Raw genomic sequence first — 15922 nt, 5'->3', positions numbered from 1 at the left:
ACATACATCATCAGCCCCCCCAAACAGCTTTCCAGTTCCCCCTCTGCCAGTAACCTGCATGGACGGCCCAGCAGAGAACAGTTAATAATTAATGTGGAGCAATCAAAGACAATTAACCATAGGAGTAGGGCCATTAATTTTTCTGACAAGGAGACGGGCAGCTCCCAGTGCAGGCAGAGGGCGATCCCCTGGGATACGGGGCACCCCGGGCAGGTGCTGGAGACCTGTGACCGCTTTCCTCTCCATGCCTGCACTTTTAGGCCACAGCTGCCCCAGCCCCACGGGCAGCACGGTAACTAGTGCTGCCAAGCCAGCACCTCTACCTGGGCTAAAGGGATTCAATCCTGCTTCTCTCAGCATGCAGCTAAATAGCTGCTTGCAGCTATCACTTGACCACAGCCCGTTGCTCTCTCCATCCTCCTGGCTCGTGGTTGTTTTCCCCTCTGGATGGGAATGCTGGCCAGGACTCAGCACTGGCAGCAGCGGCTGCAGGAGTGGGGGACAGGGTGAGGGGTAGCTCTCCACACTTCATCTGTATCCAAGGATTTATCTCTCCAACCTGCTCTGCCTTCCCGGGAAGAGGGGAGGGGAGTGGGAGCCAAGAGCTGCAGCTTGGACACCCCTGCCTGTATTAGGGTGTCCATTTGCCAATGCCAACCATGTGTGAAATGAAAAGGGGAGGGAGCTGGCTGCTCCTGGCCAGGAAGGGCCAGTGAAGGGACCCCCCCCTCCCCACCTGCACCCCCTTACCAGGGCCGCCTGCGCACGTCGTACAGGTCGATCTTATTGGGGGCTCTCCATGGGGTGGCTGTGGGGGGAAGGCAGGTGGTGAGCAAGGCAGGGGGGACAGAGGGGACGGAGCAGAGGGATGCCCAGGGCCGAGGAAGCAGCAGGCTCTGGCGGGGAGCTCACACCAATGGGCTTTGGCACAGGAGGGTTACCTGTGCTGGGTGGCCCCAGAGCCAGCACTGGGGGATGCTCACCCGCATCTCACAGTGAGAAGGGCCCAGGCTGCCCTTGGCCAGAGCCCCCACCAGCACTCACCGGGGTAGTAGCGGGTGACGCCGGTGGCGCTGCCGAACACCTGCCAGAGCAGGGAGGGATCCTCCTTTCTGTTCTCGATGAACACGTCCTCCAGCGCCTGTGTCCAGTTCAGCTCATTCAGGATGACGGTGGCTGCGGGAGACAGAGCCAGGGCGGGTGGGTGCCTGTGGGGAGCAGCGGAGCTGGGGGGTGATGGGGACTGTGGTGTCCTCATAGTGAGGGCAAGGAGGGAGCGTCCCCTCTGCCCCTGCCCATGGAGGAGCCCACAGGGGCTCTGCAGCCGCTCCTACATCCCCTGCCCGCCTCGCTCCCATGGAGTTCCAGCATCACCCTGCTGTGGTGTCCCCAAACATCCAAGCCACCCTACAGGACTCCCCTGTGCACTCACCATCCCCATCCCCTGGCTCTGGGGCAGGGACAGCCAGTTTGCCATCTCACCCCCTTCCCAGCAAAACACCCCGCTCCTCCCGCCACCGTGCCAGCCCCATTCCCTAAGGACAGCCACCAGCTGGGCAACCAAGGGGTTGTGTCCCTGCGGGGCTGTGCGGAGCCTCCCGGCTCCACTCTGCATTCCTGCTGCCTCCTGCACCTGATGCAGAAGCAATTAAGATGCCGGCAAACAGCGGTTTTAAATTATTCAGCTATTAAAGCAGAAGATAAGCTGCTGGCAGTCCCAGCCTGTGATTAATCAAGGGAGGCTGATGGAGCATAGGGGGGCTGCTGCAGCACGGCAGGTACGGGGCCAGCAGGGAGGCTGCCTTGGGACCCCAAACACTGTGGGTAGCCCGAGCCCTGGGCAGGCGGGAGGACCCCCATGGTGTCCACCAGCAGCCTGTGCTGGGCCACCTTGGGACTCTGGTGTGGAGGAGCCAGCGGTGGCTGTGTGCTGCAGGCAGGAGAGGGCAGCCACCAGCACTGCGGGGACCCGAAATGCAGTTTTGGGGTGCAAGAGCTCCCAGGAGCAGCCCCTCTCCCTGACACTGGGCAGAACAACCCATGCAGTGCTGTGTGTTTGAGGAGCACATTTAGCTTTCTTCAGGCTTCCTCCCATACTTGTCCCTCCTCAAAACACCGTCATCACCTGTGCAAGCCTTCACCATGGTCCTGAGGTGCTGGTGAGATGTGGGCAGGTTTCACCCAGGGTGAATCCTGGATCCCTGTATCCCAGCACCACTGCTGAAAAAGACTTCATCTCTTGGGCAGCTTTGTCTTCAAACCACCATTTACTCCGTCTGTATCTCACAGCCATTTCCCAGCACCATGCCAACACAGAGCGCTGATATCTGGGCACTTAGCATGGTTTCTTGCTTGGCTCAGTCACAGGATGCGTTGTTCCCAAGAGAAGGGTCCGTGAGCAGGCTGCCAGGCTCCTGCTGCCTGGAGCAGCCCTGGGCACTGCTGCCAGCCTCAGCTGGGCACCGTGCTGGGCACTGACACGTCCCCAGCAGCCCCAGCACCTGCAGCCCAGCCCCTCGGGGCCCACCAGCCACACCAGGCTTGTGCCAAACACAGATCCTAAACCTAAACCTTCCCCGTGCATGAACACAGCCCTTACACCATCTCCAAGCACAAACACAGCCCCTGTATCATCCCTGAGCCAGAATGCAGCCCCTATACCTTCCCTGTGCATGAATGCAGCCCCATGTCACCCCTGTGAACAAATATAGCCCCTATACCATCCCTGCAAACAAATGCAGCCCCTACACCACCTCTGCACATGAACACAGCACCCATAACCATCCCTGCTCATCCACGCAGCCCCTATACCATCCTTGCATGTGAACACAGCCCCTACACCATCCACGTGCACAAAGGCAGTCCCTATACTATCCCTCACATAAACACAGCCCTTACACTCTCCCCACACACAGAATGATGAGCTATTGCTCATGGGACAGGAGGCTGTGTCCACGGATGGCTCCTGTCCCCTTGGTCAAGGCCGGAGCTGCCAGCCCCGCAGTGACATCCCCATCCCTGTCCCCATCTCGTCCCTGTCCCCACCAGGGTGAGCTCAGCCCCGCCTCGCCAGCGAGCGATCGCAGATTTAATTAAAAGCGGCACAGTAAATAAAACACATATAGGATGTAATTTGTGTGTGTAGCGAGGGGTGACGGCGGAGGGCGGCTCCGCAGTGCTTTAATTAGCGTGCCAGCCTGTGATAGTGGGGGGTGCACTCCTCGCCTGCAGCTCTGCAGGGACCGGCCACGCTGCTGCTGTCCCCAGCAGGAGAGGGCACACGGGTGCCCCTGTGCCTGCACCCCAAATGCGCTGCCCAGGTGCAGCAGCTGAGCACCCTGCCCTGCACCCTGGCCTTTTGAAGCACCCTGGTGTGGCTGAACATGGTCCAATCCCTGTGCCCACACACCCATGTCCCTGTGGCTGCGGCCCCCTTCTCCAGCTGGGAAGGGGCTTTGGGAGGATGTCCCCTCATCCGACTCCCCACTGCCCTGTCCCCTCTCCAGCACCTCTGTCCGAGCGGTTGTGAGTCCCTGGAGCACGTTAACCTCCAGTATGCTCTCATCCCATGGCCAAGCGGGGTGATGTATGTGGCAGGGCATCAGCTGTGGTGTCGGCTGGCCAGGGGTGAGGAGTAATGAATATCTCATCCCGCCAGCCGACCCCGCTCACAGGATGTGCTTCATTAGCTGCCTTGCCTGCACTGGCTGCGTAATAAAACTAATTGCAAATTTCTAATCCGCTGCTGCTGCCACGGTGGAATCATTGCACCAGCGTGGCTCTGGGCACAGCTGTGCCAGTGATGGGCCTGTGCACCAGGAAAGGGCTGCTCAGGCAGGATGGAAGCTCAGCTCCTGTCACCACTGTGACCACCCTCAGCAAGAGCCACTAAAACAAGGCGGGGTGGGGATGGAGTTGCCCTTGGCTGTGCATGAGACGAGGGGTGCCCCCCAACAGCAGGGTCTGGGGCTGGGCGCAAGATGCGGCCCATGGGTGCTGGAGGATGCTCTGTGGCTGGGAACGGTCCCCAGCTCAGTGCAGAGCAGCCACTAGAGGGAAATGGAGACCGACTGTCACCGTGTGCCACCGCAGCAGGGAGAGGTAGGAGAGCGCTCTGGAAGCTCAGGGGCTGTGTCACCTCCCAGCGGGGACTTAAAGCTGTCCATCTGTCCATCCATCCATCCCTCCCTCCCTGCTCCTGACCCTGGCCCCCTTTCTGGAGCAGCCTCCGACAGCCACAGGGGCATGGCCATGGGGCTGAGAGCTCCTGCACGCTCTGGCAGGAAGGGGTTCCCCCGGGGTGCCATCGCACTGTCCTGCTACCACCCTCGGCTGGCTTCCTGCAGGATTTCAGCAGCTTTTTCTCTCTTTTCCTGACCTCAGCCCCAAGTAGCCCACAGCCAGTGGGGAAGCATCCCTGCTTCACCCTCTCCCACTGCCCGTCCTGTCTCGCTCCCTTCTTTGAGCAGGGAGTTACTGCCTCTGTAATTGCTCCTGCACAGAGCTGCTCCATCCTTTATTGTCTGTCTTCCTGATTGCCCCCAGCGCCTGCTTTGAACCTCCTTGAGGTTTGCTGAGCTCTTCTACTGGGAAGATCACAGCCATGTGCATGCAGACAAGCTTTACCCTGTGCCATAATTACCATTTCTCCTTTGCTCTCCATCCCTTCCTAATAATCCCTAACCCCAATTTGCTTCTTTGGCCTGTGCCGAGCTCTTGAGGGTCCCTGGGGACCCTCACCTCACCTCTATCCTGACACGGTGACTCTGCCTCTTCTCAGTGCCTGCCTGCCCTGGCACCGAGACCCAGCCAGGGCACCCCAGGGTGATGGTCCCTGGGGCTGCGGCACCCAGAGCAGGAGAGGTGGAGGCTGAGCCTGGCCAGGCAGCGCAAAGCAGAGCGGAGTGGGTGAGGAGGGGCACTCACAGCCTTTGTAGATGTCCGTGGGGATCTGCACGGCAGCGTACGAATAGTTAACCTTGGTCTTGAAGTTGGCATCATCAGTGAACTCCAGCTTCAAGGAGTTGGACTTCTCCCTCTCAATCTCTTCTCCGTCGGGATCATCCTGGGGAAGGAGCAGAGCACATGGGGTCACCCGGAGGTACCACCCTGGATGCACGCTGGGAATGCTGCCACCCAAAGCCCATCCCCACTGTAGAGACTGGCAACGCTGGCTCTCTTGCTGGATTTGTCCTGCACAGGGATCAGGAAGGTATGGAGGCGAGCATTCCTCTTGCCTCTCCAGCTTTGGTAGGCCGGCAGGTATTAAATCAAACAAAAAAAACCCAAACCAAAAAAGAGCCTTGAAAATCAATTAGCGGCAAAAGCAACTATCAAAGAACAAATTAAACCGGAGTGCAGCTTAGCGCTCTGTCAATAAGCAATGCAAACAATATTTAATTATGGTGGAGAGATGGTGAATTCCCCACTGCCGGTGCTGGAACGCGCTCCCGCACCTTCCCAGCCTTCCTCTCCCTTCCTGGGGCCCTGCCACCAACACGGCACCGGGGGTAAAACCCCTCTGGAACAGCAGGGCAGGGCTGAGCTGGTGCAGGCAGAAGCTGGGTGGCTGCAGGCAGGGGAGAGGGTTGGAGCCGAGGCACAGAGCAAGAAAACCTGGGAGAAGGTGCTGAGTCCAAGCTGCCGCATCCCCACACGAGCCCAGTGGCTGGGGAGGGCTGTTTGCAGCCAGCTGTGAGATGCTCAGGGTAGGGAGCAGGGGGATGCTGCATCATCTGCCCTTTGTGCCCCTGCTGTTACATCCCACTGAAGAGGGACAGAGCTACCTGCCCCATCCGTGGGCAGGGACAGGCAGCACAGGGGCAAGGACATGCCAAGCCCAAGTTGGGACACAGGATGGCTCTGGTCACCTTCCCCTGGTGCTGGCTGTGGGAGCAAATGGGATAGGGCTGGATGGGGCTGAGCAGGAGATCCGGCTGCTGAACCATCCAGCATGGGAGTGAATTCACCCCAAGAGGCAGCTCGGTGCCTCTCCCTTCGTGCCTCCCCCCGAGTGAGATGCCCATCTCGGAGCCCGTGTAAGGCTGTCTGATTGTGGTAGCAGAGATCAGCCCACAGGAACAACAGTGGACGTGACTGGAAGCGCGAGCAGCTCCAGGCAGGGCTCACATGGGGCCATGCCAGGGACAGCACCCTGGCACCAGTGGGGACATGGTCCCATCCTGCTGCCCTCGATGGCCCAGCGTGAGCAGCTCTCCCACCAGCCAGGCTCCTCTTGACAAAATCTGGGGGGCAAAACATCCGAATTTCTCATGGGAAAAGCCATATATTGAATGGAAAATGATGCTTTTGGGAAATAAACTCTGCGGCTTGTGTAACACCCATCCTGGCCTCCCCCCCATTTCCCCTTTGCAGACGATGCAGAGATGCCACCACCTCTCCTGCACCAGCTCCAGCTGGCCACCCAGGCAGTGACATTCCCCTGACATTGCGAGGGGTGGCCAAAGCATTCGCCACAGCTCAGGAGAGTAACAGGATTGATATGCAAGGTTTGGGCTTTAATTCCAGCTGATGCATTGTGAGTGTAAACACGCTGCCGAGCTGATCCTGGCGCGGGGGCTCCGGCTGCTCAGAAAGATGCTGAACTCAATTACAGCCGCAGTAGCCAGGCGGGAGGCAGGCAGGGACCGTCCCCACCTCCCCTGAGCCATGTCACCAATATCAAAAGCCAGATTACACTCTCAATTTCAAGTAAATCCAGAGAAAAGGCACAAAACCGACTGCTGGATCCCTGTGCCCAGCTGTGTGCTGGGCCATTGGCTATGGAGAGAGCAGATCTGGCCCCAAGCCTGCCATCAATGTGAGGCTCAGGTCTCAAAGGGGAAAGCAGTTGCACACACAATAGTTTGCCCCTGCCCACCTCTCCGAGCACCAGACAGTGATTTAGAGGTGCCTGCTGAAAACAGGCTTTAGAAGGATAAAGCTGTGGCCCCTGAGGGCATCTGCAGCACCAAGAGCTCTGCTTTGACACTAAAACCTTTTCTTTTCTGAGCCCAGCAAAGTCCTGGTGAGATGTCCCTGTGCCTCCTCATCCCAAATCAGCAGGGCACTCTTCCTGGGTCCAACCCAACCGCTGCCCCTGCCATTGCTGGCAGCTGGGGAAATCCAACCCTCCCTATTTCCTCCAGGCTGGCATGGTTATTCCCACTTCACCAGAGCTGGAACCACTGTATATAATTACTGCTCCTCTGTTTATCATTATTCCGTTATATCACCCACTTCTGAGGGGCTAATTTGTATTCTGCCAGGTCTGGCGCTGTCTGGCTGCTCTCATTCATGTAGCTGTAAAGAGGCATATGTATAGATCTTGGAGACAAATATACAGCTATCTATACGTAGGACACTTCATGCATCACTGACACCTATACGGCAAACAGACCCGAGGAAAGAGCTGATGTTATCCAAGCTATGCTTATCCTATATCCATAAATCTCCCGACCTCAACCGAGTTACTCCTGTTTAAACCAGGCTGAATTTAGCCCCTGAAATGGGGTCATTTCCACCTGGATGAAGGCAGGCAGAGCTGTCACCAGCCAGGTCAGAGATGGAGCATCTCTGCGCTATGCTGGGGCTACAAGGAGCTGCCTTGAGACAGCTGGAGAAAGAAATTCTGCATTAAAATTTTATTAGAGCAAAGGAGAAGATGATTCAAGTTCTCCAGGATTTACACTGGTTTAAATGCGAGCCTCTCAGGAGGCCCCGAGCCAGATTTTGCAGCATTGCTCATCATTACATTTCAGAAGAACTTGGAAACATCTATTTATCTGTTACAATATGCAATATGTACAACGTAACACAAATAGATGCTACAGATTGAATATATTATGTGCTACACACCATTAGAAATGGACTCGATGGCAATCTATCAATATTATACATATTCATTGCTTCAGTAAGAAGTCATCGCGTGCCGAGAGCTTTTGCCATCTTCAGTGCTGTAGCAGCTGGGTTGACACTCACCACATTTGCTCTTTAGTCTCCCAAAATGATGGACAGGGGGCAAAACCCAGAGATGCCTCAACACCCAGTGAGCAGCAGTGGCACCACACAACAGCCTTACTGAAGGCTGCCAAGCTCCAGGCAAGTAGCTGCCCTCCCTCACATCCAGGCTGGTGCTGGCTGAGGAGAGCCAGCCTGCCCCGGGCACAAGGACTGTCGGGGGTCCCCACCAGTGCTGGGGTTTGGAGCTGCGGATCGAGCCGGGGATGTGACCTGGCGCAGCAGCGATGCCTCGGCAGGATGCAGACACCCCCGTTCATTGCTCATCTCCATGGGAACGAGCCATCACAGCTAATGATGACTGCTTAAATGGCAGCACCGATGACAAACACAGGGCTGCTGTGGCCAGCGGTGCAGAAGGATGCTCCAGGATGCTGGCTGGGGTGTCACGGCTCCGGACAAGGCGGGCAGCAGCAGCCATCCCTTGCAGTGCTCCTCCTTGTACCCCTGGCACCAGCATGGTGAGCTGCAGCACCCCGACAGCACCCCTGCACCCCACGTCCTGCCCCCTCCCCCCCCACACCTGATCTAGAATATGTCTCACCAAGATCCCAGCACATCCTTCTAAATTTCCCAGGGGCACCCATCCATGCTAAGCCTGGAAAAGCCAGCGAAACATTCATGTCAACACGCTGTGATAACTACTAATAGTGCATACAAATGTCAGCCCCCAGCACATGGCTGAGGAAGTCCAGGCCTGTGCAAAAGGGCCTTTCTCCTTCTTAAATATCTCAGCTTTTCCTGAAAGGCAGTGGTGTAATGCCAAGGGAGGGAGACGGTGTGTTCTCCAGCCACATGCCTGCTTTTATAGCAGCCCAGGTTATAAATAACAATCAGCCTCTCCCGCCAGCCTGCTCCCCTGTCCCCCTTTGCTTTTTTTAATCTTTGCCAAAGGTACTGTTTAGAGATCTTTCTAGACCATTTATTTTTAAATTACCAGCCAGAGGAGAGAAGTGGGGAGAGAGAAGAAAAAGGCAAAAGGCAAAAGAAAGAAACTTCCGGGGCTGATAGCTTATCGGGAGGAAATCCAAATGTCACATTAGTTGAGAAAGTTAGAAGATTAAATTTTCCAACACCCTTCATCTGCTGCTGACATTTAGGGGATTTTTTTTTTCCCTCCTCCCTCTCCTCGCTGCATGTACTGTGTGGCGTGAGCAGTGAGCGGGCAGCCCCTGCATGCAGCCACAGCCCCTGTCTGTATCCTCCAGCCCCTGCCTGCATCTACAGCCCCTGCCTGCAGCCACAGCCCCTGCCTGTATCCTCCAGCCCCTGTCTGCAGCCACAGCCCCTGCCTGTATCCTCCAGCCCCTGTCTGCAGCCACAGTCCCTGCCTGCAGCCAGGATCAGTGCGGGCTCTTCCCTGCCTGCCCTGCACCGGAGGGTGTCGATGCTGGCAGAGCCTCCCACCACCAGCCCCTCGCTCTCATCCCTCCCCAGGGACCTTGAGCAGGCGGTGGGTGTGGAGGGCTGACCTTGGGGCAAGGGTACCTTCATGGAGCTGTGCTGCTTTCCACCAGAGAACAGCACATCCCAAGGGAATTTGGCCTCAGCTGTGACTTAAGCACCATCCTCTGCCATGAATGCAATGCTAAAGATGGAAAATCACTTTATTTCTGCATTGTTCTGCCTGTAACACCCAACCAAGAGTGTTCTAATCTGACGATTAGAACACTTTTCCCCAGATAAACCCCATGGCCCTTGCTAGCGGGGAAAGGTGAAAACTCCACTTCTGCCAACATTTTGAGAGCCATGAGGACACCCGGGAAAATTTCCTGATGTTCCTGTTTGTTAAAAACTACTTGGAAATCCAAAATCTGTTTAGGAAGATAGCGGAGCTGAGGTGCAAGCAAAATGAATAGGAAGCTCATTTCTTTCTCACTGTAGTTAAAGCCAGCGTAAGGCTTGTGATTAAGCCCCCGTTACGTTGAATAGGCATTGTCCATCAGAACTAACTCCATTTCAGCTAGATCCTGCCCAATTTAAATATCAAAATTGAAGCTAAATAAGGAAAAGATGGAAAGAGCACTATTTATTTCTATTCAGACCTTCTGGTATCATCTCTCTCCTTTTTTATTTCAGCATCACCTTCTTTTCTCTTCATTATTTTTGCTGGGATTAAATTTGCTAGGATTTCACTGGCAAGCAGCAATAGCACCAATAGGGAAGCACCCTCCCTGCCAAACCCACAAACCTCAGCAATAGGACACCCCAAATTTTGCTTGATATTTCCCCATGAGAGGACTGGTGTCCTTGATGATAGGTTTGCAGGGCTGTTCCTCCCCAGTTACATGCCACCTCCCTCGGGGAAGGGCCAGTGCACAGGGAGCTGTGCTTTGTGTCCCCAGGGACACTGTGCCACACTGCAGTGCAGGGTTTCTCCCTGGCGCCCCATGGCTCAGTGGGCATAGCTCCGAGGTTGAGATGCCTTCTATTTCCTAATCCTGCCTAACGTAACCAGGATGCTCTCCTCATTTACAGGAATGGCTAATCCCAAAGCTAACAGCCACGAGCTGCCAGCTTGGATTGCTGCTGCCAACACTGGCTGGGAGTGGGCAGCCAGGACTGGTCAAGGGTAACACCAGGCATGGGGACCTCCAGTTCCCCTGTGCCCAGCCCCATGGCAGTGATGGCAAAAGTCCTGCCCAGCACGATGGAGCATCTGTCCTGCTCCTTGCCCCCTGGGCAGGGAGCTGCCCTGCTCCCTAGGCTGTCTTCTGCCTTGACTGCCAGCCAGCTTTTCCTCCACTTCTATCCAGAATCTGCTTTAATGCACTTTAAGCCCATAAGCTCTGTCCTCTCTGGAGTGGCCACGGAGAGCAGCATCCTTCCCTCCCTCCTCTGGCAGCTTCTTCCAGGCTGGGGAGGGACAGGAGACATCCCCTGCTCCAAATGAGTGGGACCATGAGCAGGGAGACCTGCTCAGGAGAGTAAGTTCCCTCCCCTTCAGTCACGGCATCTGCCCGACCTCTCCATCCCACCTCCCAGACTCTCCATGGCTGGCTTCCTCCGCCAAGGAGCCCTCCTGCTGTCACCGCCTGGGGACAATGCCACTGGCAGTTTGTCACTAACTCTGCTTTGAAGGCACTCATGCTGCCATGGCTTCACTCTGGGGCATCACCTCCAAGGTGGAGGGAGAGGAGAGCTGGAGCTCGGCAGGCACAGGGTGCATCGCTTGGACTAGTGGGACCTCATCAAGCCCGGGTCCTCCCCTCCCTTCTGCTCGGGGCCTTCTGAAGGCTTGTGGGGTCACCCGAGCGTTATTTTCGGATGAGGCCATGTGGTTTGCTGCCAGTGCCACGTGCTGCTGCTCCCCCCCTCCTGCTGCGGTACAGAATCCTGATGGCACATCTGCTGCTGGCTCTGCCTCGGGGCAAGGACCAGTCCTGGGTCACCAGTGCTGGCTGGGGCTGCTCCCAAGCCCCTACCCTGCTCTGCCCAGGGCTTCCAGCCAGCTCCGAGGACACAGTGATGCACCCGCTCCCCAGTGGCCCTGGGGAGAGCATCACTGAGCCGGTGAGCTCCTATTTCAGAAGGATCCCACAGCATGGCACAACGCAGGAGCTGGGTGACCCATCACCTGCCAGCACAGCAGGGCCATGGGGCAGCAGCCACTGCTGACAGAGCACCCTGTGCCCACGGTGTGGCACCTGAGTGCCGTCACTGTCACCGTCACTATGTGGAGGAGCCAGCAAATGCCAGCCCCCTTGGGAGTGCCGGGAGAGCGGAGCTGTTGGGTCTGTATTTAAAGCACTGATTGCCAGAAATCACAGGATGGCTGTGCTGGGAGGGGGGCAGAGAATTAGATTCAGACTCTAATTAAAGGTTTGCTCTTCATTTGAATTTCAGATGCCAGCTTTAATTTTAGTAACTTTTGCAGGCAGTGGAGCAACCTGCCCACCTGGTGCTGCAGGCCCAGAGCCGGTGGACAGATGCCACCACAGCCAAGGGGGGACACGGCTGCACACCGGGCACTCACTGCATACCACAGAGTCGTTACACTGGCTGTAAGGAATGCTGTGCTGTGCTCCCTGGTACGGTGCTGGGACAGCCCCGGCAAGGGGCTCAGCACTGTGATGGGGTGGCCACTGTGCAGTGAGGGATGGTACTCACGTATTCAGTGTCGGCCTTGGAGTCGTAGTACTCGATGTCTTCCTCCTGCAGAGAAAAGAGAGAGCTGAGTTAGTGCCGGGCTGCGACAAGGATGGCAGAGGGGTCCCACCCCTTACCCATCCCCTCAGTCATGCTGGTGGCAGCCACCACATTGCTGGGGACCAAACCCTGCCCACGCTGTCCCCAGGATATGGTTGGGACCCCACATCCCCCTCGTCTGCCCTCCAAGCACTGGCTATCGCCTGCTGCCTTCCCTCTGCTCATGGCTGCTGCTGAGCTGCAGCAGCACAGGGCCAGGCACAGCCTCTGCCATGGATAAACAGCCCTGTGATGGTGCCACCGGTGAGACCATGGCCTCTGTGCTGCCACTGGATGCGAGGCTTGCACCCAGGATGCTTTGGTCCTGTTGCAAGCAACAGGAACCACAGGAGAGCCAGGTATGGGCAGTGTGGCAGACAGCGGCCCTGCTGCCAGCAGAACCCTCCTTCCCACATGGCAGAAACTGGGAGAAGAGTCCTGGCTTCCGCGGAGAAACGCACATTGTTCATTTCGGGTATTTAGAGCCTACTTGGGCAGAAAGGTCTGCTCAGATTCCTCTTCCCCACGTGTCAGGATGCGAGGCGATTCCTAAAGAAGCAATTCAGGGAGCAGCAATGCTCTTGCAACAGCGTTCCGTGTGCCATCAGAAAGGGTAATTAAAGGGCACTCGGAGACTCTTCTCTGTGCGCCGGGACGCGAGCACGATGCCATGCACCACTGCAGTGCTAATGTGTCTGCCACTCACTCAGCTGTCAGCAGTGCCATGCACACAGCCTCCTCTCTGTGTGCACAGCAGTGCCCTGGGATGAGTGCTGCTGCTGCTGTTTAACAAGGAAAGTGATGCGGGCCCAGAACAGACACCCAGCCAAAACCCAGCCCAGCCCAGCCACGGGCTCGTGCCAGGGAAAGGGACCAGCAGGTCCGAGCAGCTCACCAGGCGCCACCAGCCCCACTGTCCCAGCCCCACTAGGAGCTGACAGTCACTGACCCCTTGCTGGTGTTATCCTCTAGCCACAAACCTGCTCCCTGGAGTGGTTTGCTGTTGCTTCTTCAGGCTGTTAAGACACAAGAGCACCAAGAGGTGGGAAAGCCCCTGGAGCAGGGATGCTGCTCTCTCGGGGACGCCAGGAGGCTGCACAGCCAATGATCCCCTGGATGGGGATTGCACAGGGCAGTTTCAGCATCCTCCTGGGCAGAGGGGCTGGTCCCTCCCACGGGCTCTGCGACTCTAATCACAGCGATAAGACAGCACCGAGAGGGGAACATATTAAACAAAATCGATGCAGCATCTTCCAATTTCTGCTATTAAAAAGCCCAGTCATTAAGGGAAAGTACTTATTAATTATCTGTGATTTGTTGTGAAATGCTGAGAGATTTACAACAACAAGAATAGGGGGAAAACCCTGCATTCCTCTTTGGCTGCCCTCCCTGTGCCACTCCCAGCCCAACACATGCCCCTGCCCCTCACTGGTGCTGCATCTCCCTGGGTCTGTGGCCATCTGCACTTCCTAATTAAGGGAATCCCTGGGAGACCTGTAACACAAACGAGCTAATTTCATGTCTAATGATCTTTAATCAGAAGTGAGTGTGACTAACAAAAGCCACCCAGAAAGTGCTTTGTTATTCATTTTATCTTCCAGTGGCCCCTCCAAAAAGCTCAAATCCCCTCCACGGTGGGCAAGAGGGCACAAGGTGATGCTCAGCGAGGAGATCCTGGTCCTGCTTTCACCTGCTCCAGCGCTGCCATGGCATCATGGCGCATCATGGCACATCATGGCACCCAATCACGGGAAGCAGACCTCCTGGAAGGATGTCTCTCCCACTGGTTTCCCTAGGGATCACAGAGCCCTTGCCATGCACTTTTTCAAGCCTTGATGACCCCAGGAGCAACTCGGTGAGATCCTGGCCCTGTCCCACTCTGCAACTGAGGCTGCATGTGAGATAGCACATGTGGGACAGCTAGCACCAGCATGGCCCTGACCCTGTGACATGCCCCGATGCCAGGCTCCGCTCCCCTTGCCACAACCCTGCTGATGCCGGGGGCAGTTCATGGGGTCCAAGGGAGCCTGCAGGAGCTGGCAGGGCATCCATGTCCTCAGCACCTGGAGCCCAGCGGAGCCAGTTTGGAATTTATTCCAGGAAAAAGGGACAGAGCCCTTGGAGACAGTGCAGGGAGATGCTGGAAGTCTCCTGAGAGGCAACACGGGGTCTTACAATCTCCTCTCCCTAATATTTGTTTTTCAGACCACACTTGCCTTCTTCATGTAATCCTCTCTTCCTCCAACTCGGGTCCACATTAAACCCAACACTGGTCTGTGTAAATAGCACTCGTATTTCTAGAGCCTCTCAGAATAAATACCAATAAAGAAAACAATGGGGTGAAGACGTTGAGGGATTTAGGCCAAAACATTGCCCCTACTCTTGCAAACAAGCTGCAGAAAGCACTCGCAGGTGCGTTGGAGGGGAGGCTGACGCTGGGCTGCTGCTCCACAATGAGGTGTTAACCACTGCCCATGTTCTTGCACTGTAATTGCCAGACAACGTCTGTATAATGGCAGTGCAAGCGCCGTGTCACTAGCGGGTAAGCACAGGGTGATTTCAGCCTCCTAAACCCTCACTGCAAGTTAGGGGGAAATGACTCTGGGGGTCAAGCGCAACCGCAGAGTAATGTGCCAGCGCTGCTGAAGCCATTGCCCAGGCTCCTCCGGCAAAGCCACCCAGCAACCACCCTGCCTGCACCAAACCCTTGTGGTTCTGTCAAGTTAGGGCTTGACCCAGATGGGACCTCCTGATGGGGCTCCACGGGTGCTGTGTGCCACAGCCTCCACAGGGACCCCAGGTCCTGCTTGCCCCCACTCAGAGCCCTCCCCAACAGCCTCATGCTCCACTCCTTGACGATTTTACACCAAACCGCCCAGCAAAAAGCTAACTAATGAAACCAGGACATGAGCTTCGGGGTGGCTGCAAGCTGGAGCCTTGCCAGCAGGCCAAGGGAGGACCCTGCTTTGGCATGGGTGCTCCCTGGCCATGCCCCAGCAGACCAGGTTTGAGCCACAGCCCATGACACAGAGGGGCACAGGGAGTCTCGGGTGGGCAGTGAGGGGCAATGCTCCTTGACACCCCTCCCACAGCCTTCTCCAAGAGCACTCAAATTGTTTTTTTTCGCCTAAAACGATTACAGCAACTAAAAATAACACTAGAAAGGTCAGTGCTCTGTGATCTCACTGCAGCCTGGAGGTGTCAGGATGGAGGGGTGCTGGCCCAAACCTCCCAGTGAGCGGTCTGACAAGGTGACAATCAAACCACATCACACACGCAGCTGCCACCACCCTGAAAAAGACTCAGAAGGAGTTGCTGGTGGCACATCAGCTCCTTGCTCCAGCCCATCCAGCCGGAGCATGCAGTGGCAGGGACACAGAGGGGCCATGGCTCGCTCTCCCCCTATACAGCTTCTCTGTAATATCACCCAAGCTGGCTAATCCTTGCCCTGTGGGTCTGCTGTCCTCTGCAGGACCGCTCACCATCATCTTGTAAGGGTCACCCCGCTGATTGCATGCCCTGAGGATGCTGTGGCTCCTCAGGGTGATTTTGCACGTAGCTCCCGCTGCACTGCATTGATTTGGGTCCATCTCAGCTCCCCAGCTGCAGGTTTCATTTCTCCGAGCAGCATGGGTGACCTCTGCGGTCAGGAAATCTCTTTCAAGATTTAATTGGCTCTGGAAGAGCCAAATCCTGCAGCAGGTTGCCTTCCAGG

At 56.5% G+C, this 15922-nt stretch overlaps 1 protein-coding gene across 2 annotated transcripts in view; it reads right to left on the bottom strand.

Moving 5' to 3' along the window:
- The window catches only part of CACNA2D2 (calcium voltage-gated channel auxiliary subunit alpha2delta 2), a 207153-nt gene that overhangs the window by 21400 nt on the left and 169831 nt on the right, over positions 1-15922 (bottom strand). For both annotated transcript variants that reach the window (XM_030501716.1, XM_030501717.1), the window contains exons 5-8: positions 12130-12174; positions 4927-5065; positions 1045-1176; positions 751-808 (exon numbers count right to left, since the gene is read on the bottom strand). In XM_030501716.1, the coding sequence (XP_030357576.1) occupies positions 751-808; positions 1045-1176; positions 4927-5065; positions 12130-12174 (374 nt within the window). The remainder of the gene's footprint in view (positions 1-750; positions 809-1044; positions 1177-4926; positions 5066-12129; positions 12175-15922) is intronic.

The sequence above is a fragment of the Strigops habroptila genome, chromosome 11 (genome assembly GCF_004027225.2).
Source record: "Strigops habroptila isolate Jane chromosome 11, bStrHab1.2.pri, whole genome shotgun sequence".
Taxonomy (NCBI): domain Eukaryota; kingdom Metazoa; phylum Chordata; class Aves; order Psittaciformes; family Psittacidae; genus Strigops; species Strigops habroptila.
This window is presented reverse-complemented; position numbering and strand designations above follow the sequence as displayed.